The sequence below is a fragment of the Salvelinus sp. IW2-2015 genome, linkage group LG9 (genome assembly GCF_002910315.2).
Source record: "Salvelinus sp. IW2-2015 linkage group LG9, ASM291031v2, whole genome shotgun sequence".
Classification (NCBI taxonomy): Eukaryota; Metazoa; Chordata; class Actinopteri; order Salmoniformes; family Salmonidae; genus Salvelinus; species Salvelinus sp. IW2-2015.
Genome location: NC_036849.1, coordinates 20,706,125 through 20,716,000, shown reverse-complemented (window position 1 = coordinate 20,716,000; position 9,876 = coordinate 20,706,125). Strand labels below are relative to the sequence as shown.

Here is a 9,876-nt window from a genome sequence, read left to right as displayed (position 1 = left end):
TGCCTAGTTAAATAAAGGTTAAATAAAAATAAAATAAAAATATACCACCCCTACCTCGTCACAACACTGATTGGCTCAAACGCATTAAGAAGGAAAGAAATTCCACAAATGAACTTTTAAGAAGGCACACCTGTTAATTGAAATTAATTCCAGGTGACTACTGGTTGAGAGAATGCCAAGCGTGTGCAAATATGTCATGAAGGCAAAGGGTGGCTACTTTGAAGAATCTCAAGTATAAAATATATTTTGATTTGTTCAACACTTTTTTGGTTACTACATGATTTAATATGTGTTATTTCATAGTTTTGATTTCTTCACTATTATTCTACAATGTAGAAAATAGTTCAAATAAAGAAACACCCTGGAATGAGTAGGTGTGTCCAAACTTTTGACTGGTACTGTATTGCCCATCCGTACACGGTATACTAGTAAAAACAGATTCATAGATTGATATGGTGGGCACCTCTGCATGGCACCAGAGGACGAGTGCAACTTCTTGAGAAGCTGATGACGATGTCGCCTCCCTGTATCTGCAAATGCATGTCAATTATATACATCAAACACGTAATATCAATGATAGGATTTTTTTTATGCTGATCATTTTATTTTCATGACACCTTGTTGGGTATTGCCTTCTTTCCCGTCTATCTCTCCCCTAACTTGTATATTGTATTATGGTTGTGCACAAAAAAAGACGATACATTTAAAATGTGTGCAAAATAGCTACAAAATTACCATTCCCTCTGAAGTCGCCCGCGCGCTCCCGGAAGTTACGCCGCATAAAGTGTTTGGCGTTTGTTTCCTGACAGACGCTGGGGTTCCTGCCGCTACTGCGATAAAAACAGCTATTGTCGGGACATCTGACGCTCACCACAGGTTTGTCTCCGTTGCACATTCTTGTAAATGTTTGGACATATGTAGTAGCTATCAAAGTTCACAACTGATTACCGCTCAACTAGATGGAGATCAATGTATAGCTTGCTTAGTACTGTGTTTATTTTTAGCATCAAATTTGCACTGGCGTGCTCTGCAGTGCCAATGCATTGGACATAACATGCCCTTGTTATTGTAATTTCTCACAAGAGGCCGCAGAACCCCCGTACATCCGATAGCCTGGCTATTCCAGCCTACGCCAATATTACAATGTTGTTAAATATAATATTCATTAGCGGATCTGAAACATCTGAACAGTACTTGTGGCTTGCAAGGCTGATGCTAAGAAAGTGGACCGACGACGCGAAGGCAGCAAACGTTAGCTCGCTAACGAACGTTACTTGGCAGATTATATGTCAAGATAGCTGGCTAAACTAGTAAACGGATGTTACCCTTTGCTTGAGAAATTTCATGTTTATTTTTTCCGTTTCTATTCTACAAGCTGTCGAGGAGCTTTGAAAAAATTTGATCACCGAGATTTGGCAAATAGGTTGTTGCGCTACCTGGCTACTAGCAAGGTTAGCGTGTTTGCTCGCTCAGCTGAGCTATAGCTACAGTATCTAGCTAAGCAAATGTAGACTAGCTTGCTAACAACATTTGACAGCTAGTTGATTTTAGCGATTTTGAGGCGTCACTCAAGCTTTGTCTATTGCTGCGAAGATGCTAAATACTAATGGCAGAGCTAGTTACATGTTACTATTATTTAGAAACCGGGGTTATTAGCTCACTAGATGAGCCAAACTGTAGAGTGAAATAAGTATTTTAATCGTGAGGATTAATATAAATTTAAACTGATTTCTTATAATATTTTCACAGTGAAAAAAAATAAAATCGTTTTTTTCATCTTCCGTCCGGACAGTTTTGCAATGCCATTCGCTATTAATCAGATCTATATAATTAGCCTATGTGATGAAACTTGGCCATGTTCAGGGTTACACATGTCAACACACATTCTGATAATATCTGGTATACAGTGCACTGCCACTGCATATAGTATGTTGTACTTGATTCAGTTAACTTATTGGCATGACTTAGGTGGCTCACATTGCCAGATAATTTCCTTGCAAATTGCTTCTAAATCATTCCCTTCGATTTCACCTGGAGAGGAAAATGTGGTCTTGAGTGTCTTCTTCAACTTGTCCATAGTTCTGTGCTTTTCTCCCTTGTCTTTGACAGGATGTTAATGATGTGCATTTTCTCCCCCCATAAGATGGACCAGCAGGCCCAGTCCTACATGCTTGCCAGTCTGACGCGGCCCCACTCTGAGCAGCTGCTGCAAGGCCTCCAGCTGTTGCGGCAGGACCATGAGCTGTGCGACATTGTGCTGCGAGTGGGGGATGCTAAGATCCATGCCCACAAAGTGGTGCTGGCGAGCATCAGCCCTTACTTCAAGGCCATGTTCACAGGAAATCTGTCAGAGAAGGAGACCTCTGAGGTGGAGTTCCAGTGTGTTGATGAGGCTGCGCTACAAGTAAGGCTCAATTAAACAAATCAAATGTTATTTGTCACAAGCACAGAATACAATGGGTGTAGACCTTACCGTGAAATTCTTACTTACAAGCCCTTAACCAACAATGCAGTTCAAGAAAGAGTTAAGAAAATATTTACTAACTCAACTATTAACAATAACTAGGCTATATACAGCGGGTACCCTTGCAGAGTCAATGTGCGGGGGTACAGGTTAGAGGTAATTTGTACATGTGGGTAGGGGTGAAGTGACTATGCATAAATAATAAACAGTGAGCAGCAGTGTAAATAGTCTGGGTGGCCATTTGATGAATTGTTCAGCAGTCTTATGGCTTGGGGGTAGAAGCTGTTAAGGAGCCTTTTGGTCCTAGACTTGGCACTCCGGTAGCAGAGAGAAGTCAATGACTTTGGTGATTGGAGTCTTTGAAAAAAATTGGTCCTTCCTTTGACACTGCCTAGTTTATAGGTCCTGGATGGCAGGAAGCCTGGCCCCTTTGATGTACTGGGCCGTACGCACTACCCTCTGTAGCGCCTTTCGGTCAGATGCAGTTGCCAAACCAGGCGGTGATGCAGTTGCCAAACCAGGCGGTGATGCAACCGGTCAGGATGCTCTCGATGGTGCAGCTGTAGAATTATTTTTGAGGGTCTGGTGACCCATGCCAAATCTTTTCAGTCTCCCTAGGGGGAAAAGGTGTTGTCGTGGTCTCTTCACAACTGTCTTGGTGTGCTTGGACCATGAGTTCGTTGTGGACACCAAGGAACTTGAAACTCTCGCCCCGCGTCACTTCCGACCTGTCGAAGTCTACGATTGGATCCTTTTTCTTGCTCACGTTGAGGGAGAAGTTGTTGTCCTGGCACCACACTGCCAGGTCTCTGACCTCCCTATAGGCTGTCTCGTCGGTGATCAGGCCTACCACTGTTGTGTCGTCTGCAAACTTAAATCAAATCAAGTTTATTTTATATAGCCCTTCGTACATCAGCTAATATGTCAAAGTGCTGTACAGAAACCCAGCCTAAAACCCCAAACGGCAAGCAATGCAGGTGTAGAAGCACGGTGGCTAGGAAAAACTCCCTAGAAAGGCCAAAACCTAGGAAGAAACCTAGAGGAACCAGGCTATGAGGGGTGGTCAGTCCTCTTCTGGCTGTGCCGGGTGGAGATTATAACAGAACATGGCCGAGATGCTCAAATGTTCATAAATAACCAGCATGGTCAAATAATAATCACAGTAGTTATCGAGGGTGTATTAAGTCAGCACCTCAGGAGTAAATGTCAGTTGGCTTTTCATAGCCGATCATTAAGAGTATCTCTACCGCTCCTGCGGTCTCTAGAGAGTTGAAAACAGCAGGTCTGGGACAGGTAGCACGTCCGGTGGACAGGTCAGGGTTCCATAGCCGCAGGCAGATGGTGTTGGAGTCATGCTTGGCCACGCAGTCATGGGTGAACAAGGAGTATGGGGGGGGACTAGGCACGCACCCCTGAAGGGCCCCAGTGTTGAGGAGCAGCGTGGCAAATGTGTTGTTGTCTACCCTTACCACCTGGGAGCAGCCCGTCAGGAAGTCCAGGATCCAGTTGCAGAGAAAGGCTTTTAGTCCCAGGGTCCTTAGCTTAGTGATGAGCTTTGTGGCCACTATGGTTGTTGAATGCTGAGCTGTAGTCCATGAACAGCATTCTCACATGGGTGTTCCTTTTGTCCATGTGGGAAAGGGCAGTGTGGAGTGCGATTGAGATTGTGTCATCTGTGGATCGGTTGGGGAGCTATGCGAATTGGAGTGGGTCTAGGGTTTCCGGTCTGATGGTGTTGCTGTGAGCCATGACTAGCCTTTCAAAGCACTTCATGGCTACCAACGTGAGTGCTATGGGGCAGTAATAATTTAGGCAGGTTACCTTCGCTTTCTTGGGTACAGGGACTATGGTGGTCTGCTTGAAACATGCAGGTATTTCAGACATGGTCAGGGAGAGGTTGAAATGTCAGTGAAGACACTTGCCAGTTGGTCTGCGCATGGTTTGAGTACACGTCCTGGTAATCCGTCTGGCCCTGCGGCTTTGTGAATGTTGACCTGTTTAAAGGGCTTGCTCACATCGGCTACGGAGAGCGTGTTCACACAGTCGTCCGGAACAGCTGGTGCTCTCATGCATGCGTCAGTGTTGCTTGCCTTGAAGTGTGCATAAAAGGCATTTAGTTTGTCTGGTAGGCTCTGGGCAGTTCACGACTGGGTTTCCCTTTGTAGTCTGGAATAGTTTGCAAGCCCTGCCACATCTGACCAGCGTCAGAGCCGGTGTAGTAGGATTCTATCTTACTCTGTTTTGACGCTTTGCCTGTTTGATGGTTCGTCTGAGGGCATAGCGGGATTTCTTAGTGTCCCGTTCCTTGAAAGCGGCAGCTCTAGCCTTTAGCTTGGTGCGGATGTTGTCTGTAATCCATGGCTTCTGGTTACGGTCACTGTGGGGACGACGTTGTTGATACACTTATTAATGAAGCTGGTGACTGAGGTGGTATACTCCTCAATGCCATTGGATGCATCCTGGAACTGTGCTAGCAAAAGTCATGTAGCGTAGCATCCGTGTCATCTGACCACTTCCGTATTGAGCGAGTCACTGGTACTACCTGCGTTAGTATTTTGAATATTTCACTGTGTTTACTAAAACAAGCCTTTTCTGGCTTTTTCATATCATTGTTTTATTTTCCCTCCTGTAGGCCATCGTTGAGTATGCCTACACTGGCACAGTATTCATCTCACAGGAAACGGTGGAGTCCCTACTGCCAGCTGCTAACCTGCTCCAGGTCAAGCTGGTGCTGAAGGAGTGTTGCTCTTTCCTAGAGAGCCAACTAGATGCTGGGAACTGTATAGGCATCTCTCGCTTCGCTGAGACCTATGGCTGCCATGATCTCTGCCTGGCTGCCACTAAATTCATCTGCCAGAATTTTGAAGAGGTGTGCCAGACAGAAGAGTTTTTTGAGCTGACACGGGCGGAGCTGGATGAAATAGTGTCAAATGATTGTCTGAAGGTAGTAACCGAAGAGACTGTGTTCTATGCCCTGGAGTCGTGGATCAAGTATGATGTCACTGAGCGGCAGCAGCACCTGGCTCAGCTACTGCACTGCATCCGCCTGCCTCTCCTCAGTGTTAAGTTCCTTACCCGCCTCTATGAGGCAAACCACCTTATCCGGGATGACCACGCCTGCAAGCACCTGCTCAACGAGGCTCTCAAATACCATTTCATGCCTGAGCACCGGCTCTCCTACCAGACGGTGTTGTCTACACGGCCACGCTGTGCTCCCAAGGTGCTCCTTGCTGTTGGAGGCAAGGCTGGACTCTTCGCCACCCTCGAGAGGTAATGCTGAACCCCAAACAGTAGCAAATGTTTTATTTTAGCAAATGTTTCATATGAATTGGAAATGCATTTAACAAATGTAACTAATGTTCTCATTTCTTTCTCTTGTAGCATGGAGATGTATTTCCCTCAGACGGACTCGTGGATTGGGCTTGCCCCTCTCAGTGTGCCCCGCTATGAGTTTGGAGTGGCATTGTTGGACCAGAAGGTGTATGTGGTGGGTGGCATCGCCACACACATGCGACAGGGCATTAGCTACCGGAGACATGAGAGTACAGTGGAGAGATGGGACCCTGACAGCAACACCTGGTCTACAGTGGAGCGCATGGCAGAGTGTCGCAGCACCCTGGGGGTAGTGGTCTTGGCTGGGGAGCTCTATGCCCTGGGGGGCTACGACGGCCAGTACTATCTACAGTCTGTGGAAAAATATGTCCCCAAGGTGAAGGAGTGGCAGCCTGTGGCACCCATGACCAAGTCACGCAGCTGTTTTGCCACCGCTGTGCTGGATGGCATGGTCTACGCCATCGGAGGCTATGGTCCAGCCCACATGAACAGGTACGTTTTAATATAGTCAATCTGCGGTGGAATTATTAAATTAACAGGTGATTTTGCTCATGTGGTTCTAGTAGGCTTTTGAAATACTATGCCTACTTCAACTTACCGTGAACCTCCATTTGTTCCTACACATGCTAATGCTCACATCAGGAAGGTTTTTTATGGTAGACCCCACAAGACCTTTTGAGGTCTTTGATCCATCCAAGGAAAGGGTTTCAGCCACCCTTTCAATCATGCTCTGTTACTAGCCTGCAATGCAACCCATATTCTGTAGGATCAAGATTTGTTGTCTTCTATTCAGACAGACATAGTTGCTTTTGTAGAACAAGAGCTCTCTTGCTGGTTAGACCCCTGTTGTCTTTGCTCACTAGAGAGAGAGAGAGAGAGATGTTGTAGTTACCAGTCTCCTTGACTCCCCAAACCCCTCAGGAAAATGTTTGGACAGGGAAGCTGTTGAGGGTTTCATTACTTGATATATCCTGCAAAATATAGAACTGGAATAGATGGCCTCATTAAATTGAGCTGTGACAACGGTACAGCTATATAGTATCTAAAAGCAAAAAGGACCAATGGTGAATTGTATTGGCTTAGATTCAGAAAATGTTAGTTAGTCATTTTCTTTTATATGATGGAGTATTAGGCTTGCTACTGTACTAACCTGTTAAAAAGAAACGGCTGCAGTGACAGTCAAAATGCACAGTGTAACTGTACCCTTTTATTGACTGAGTTTTATTTCTTGAACTCTTTTTACTGTGCAGTGTGGAGCGGTATGACCCCAGCAAGGATGCCTGGGAAATGGTAGCCCCCATGGCAGACAAACGGATCAACTTTGGTGTTGGGGTCATGCTAGGGTTCATATTTGTGGTTGGGGGACACAACGGGGTATCACACCTGTCCAGCATTGAGAGGTATGACCCACACCAGAACCAGTGGACAGCCTGTCGGCCCATGAATGAACCACGCACAGGTGAGCTGGGAAATTACTACAAGGTTTATGTTGATGCTGGGAAGTTGACCATTCATATTGCATGGCCAGGAATAACCATTTATAATATTTATCTTCCCAGGGGTTGGCTCCGCGATCGTGGACAACTATCTCTATGTGGTGGGGGGTCACTCGGGGTCATCCTACCTGAACACTGTCCAGCGATACGACCCCATCACAGACAGCTGGCTGGACTCAAGCGGCATGATGTACTGCCGCTGTAACTTTGGGCTGACTGCACTTTGACCCATGATACCCCTGGGTAGGACTCCTTAAGAGAAGAGTTGGACGAAAGGCTTTTCTTTTCTCCCCCCCCCCNAGGCTGAGGGCGGTGCCACACTGCCGTGAATCCCGGCGAGCGAGCTTGCTGCTGGATGAATGTGCCCGGCTGGCGACAGGGGACCACCGAGATGGCCAGAGTGAGAAGGGTCTGGTTTGGGTGGAGGAAGGCGCGGGGCAGATCACCATGGATCTTGTCACGGAGATGACCACTACTGCTGCTGGACCACAACGAGGACTCTGACATTTTACAGAGGACTGTGGGAGAAAACTAAGTAAAAAAAAAAGAAAAAAAAGAAAAGAAAAAAAATGCGTAGACCTGTGTTTATGCCATTATTTCTGTTAAACACTCCAGACTTTTTTTCCTTCTTCCTGCTATGAGCAGAACATGTGTTCCAATTTTCTGGATCCTTAAAGTTTGTGTGCGTGTGGCGCAGAATGTCTGTATGCTTGTGAGTAGATGCATGTCAGATTAAATGATTGTTATTTTGTCTCTGTGTGCTGGACTAAAGCTCAGGCAAGGTGATTGGCTCACACACTGAGTTTGAAATGTCTGCACCTAAATCAGTGCTTCACAAAGAGAAATTGGAATCTTTATATATTCATTTACAAGGGCTGCCTTTTTTTCTCTGTAAATTAAAAGAAATAGATAAATATATCCTCTAGTGCATTGCCTGTAAATGTTTTTTGCACTGGGTTACTAGTGTGTGTGTATTTGAGTCAAGGGTTGAAGGATACGCAAACCCCAATGAATTCTCCTGAGAGTACTTGCCACCTGTCTGTTTCATCCTTGGAGCAATTCTGAGATCCCTCATGTTACAGCTTCTATTACATCATCCTGTGGTAGGGTCACACTTCATCCCTCTTCATAAGCATTCAAAAGTGACCCTGTCCCTCTTCACTGCTGGGTTTGTATGCTGCTAACTGGTGCTATATTCAGGATTCTCTTATTTTATTTGTTCCTCTGTTACTGTTGTAGATGTTGGTTGTATACTAATGTATATGCCCCAACTTGACAAGCTCCCATGCAATAAAGCAGTGTCTTTACTTTGAGCCCCATGTTAAATTGAACTCTTTAGGCAGTCTATCAATACATTACTGATCTGATGCTTTCATTCTTTAGCCCCAGGGATGCCATCCGTTAAGCTATGGTTTGCCTGAAACATTGTCCCTGCATTTAAAAAGTAGTACATCTGGCTGCCCGCTATCACTGCCAGTTTCCTTACAAAGAAAGTCTGTGATCGTTGTGCTCTAATGGGTTAGGAACAAGCCTCTTGTTTAGCATGTGAATGATCCCTACACCCTCTCTGCTTGCTTGCCACCTCTCTGCTGAAGCATGTGTGAGGAGCTGCATGTGGCCATGGCCTTCCTGACGAGCTCAGGGAAGAGTGCATATACACAGCCTCATGAGACGTGCCAAAATATGCTTTCACAAGTCTGGTGTAACTTTCCCACCTTACATAGAGCTACAAATAGCTTTCCTCTGTGTGCCAGAATCAAAGGGTTATTTTCACTGCTAATGTATGGTACGTGTGACATACCGCCCTGCTGTCATATGGAGGGGTGGATGCGGTGTTGTCTCTGTCAAGGGAAATTGTCAGTCACAAAGTCTTTGACAGACCAAGGGCATGGGGACAGAGCTCAAAGTGCCCCCCCCCCAGAAGGCTGCAGGCTGAGTCTGAGTGTAGCTTTGGGTCACTCTAAAGGGCAGGTAACATGAGGCAATAGAGAGAACTAATGTGATGTGTAAACCTCAAGAATCCCTGTTGGTTCAGAATGAAAGAGTTGTTTACTTGTATTGTACATTATAGATGTTTGCACATGTGGAAAACTTAAATGGAGCTCTGCATTGCACTTACCAAATTATTTGATCGATTTAGGTTAATGGCATTTAGACAATGCAATATTGTTTTCAGTGGATACAATTTTTGCTTTGAATTTGGCTTCCTCAAAGTCAAGGTGTCTCATATTGCTGTGATGTTATCACATGTGGCATGTCTGTCTGTTCACATGTTTATCTTGTCTGATGAAAGACCACTGTTATTCAAACCTGTTTTCCTTATCCCACTTTGCATGGTGTGCTCTTGTCTTTGGGAACATTTCCAATGTTGTGCCTGTCAGTTCACATGTACTAGGAAAAGTTTGCAGACAAATGCATTGTGTACTCCAGTAAAAATACCAGTTATTGTTTAGCATTTTTCACAAGTAATGTAAGATTGGCACAAGACTTTAACTGTGTATGGGTCTTGCTCTAAGCCATTTTATCGGTCTCACCAGAGAGCAGCCGTGCAGTTACAGTACTGCAGTTTTGTGTGTTCTTCCA

At 45.3% G+C, this 9,876-nt stretch overlaps 1 protein-coding gene across 1 annotated transcript; it reads left to right on the top strand.

Moving 5' to 3' along the window:
- The first annotated feature begins 752 nt into the window (after nucleotides 1-752).
- Nucleotides 753-7,588, top strand: LOC111968794 (kelch-like protein 28). Its single transcript, XM_023994663.2, has 6 exons — nucleotides 753-876; nucleotides 2,144-2,404; nucleotides 5,097-5,734; nucleotides 5,846-6,289; nucleotides 7,048-7,256; nucleotides 7,357-7,588. The coding sequence occupies exons 2-6, from the start codon at nucleotides 2,144-2,146 to the stop codon at nucleotides 7,518-7,520; spliced, it is 1,716 nt and encodes a 571-aa protein (XP_023850431.1). The 5' UTR covers nucleotides 753-876; the 3' UTR covers nucleotides 7,521-7,588.
- The last annotated feature ends 2,288 nt before the right edge of the window (nucleotides 7,589-9,876 follow it).

What these genes read in the sequence shown, in the direction of transcription:
- LOC111968794 (XM_023994663.2), top strand. Translation starts at nt 2,144, where the DNA reads ATGGACCAGCAGGCCCAGTCCTACATGCTTGCCAGTCTGACGCGGCCC. An exon ending in CTCTTCGCCACCCTCGAGAG is followed by an intron (nt 5,735 to 5,845) that starts GTAATGCTGAAC and finishes TTTCTCTTGTAG; the next exon opens with CATGGAGATGTATTTCCCTC. An exon ending in CATGAATGAACCACGCACAG is followed by an intron (nt 7,257 to 7,356) that starts GTGAGCTGGGAA and finishes TTATCTTCCCAG; the next exon opens with GGGTTGGCTCCGCGATCGTG.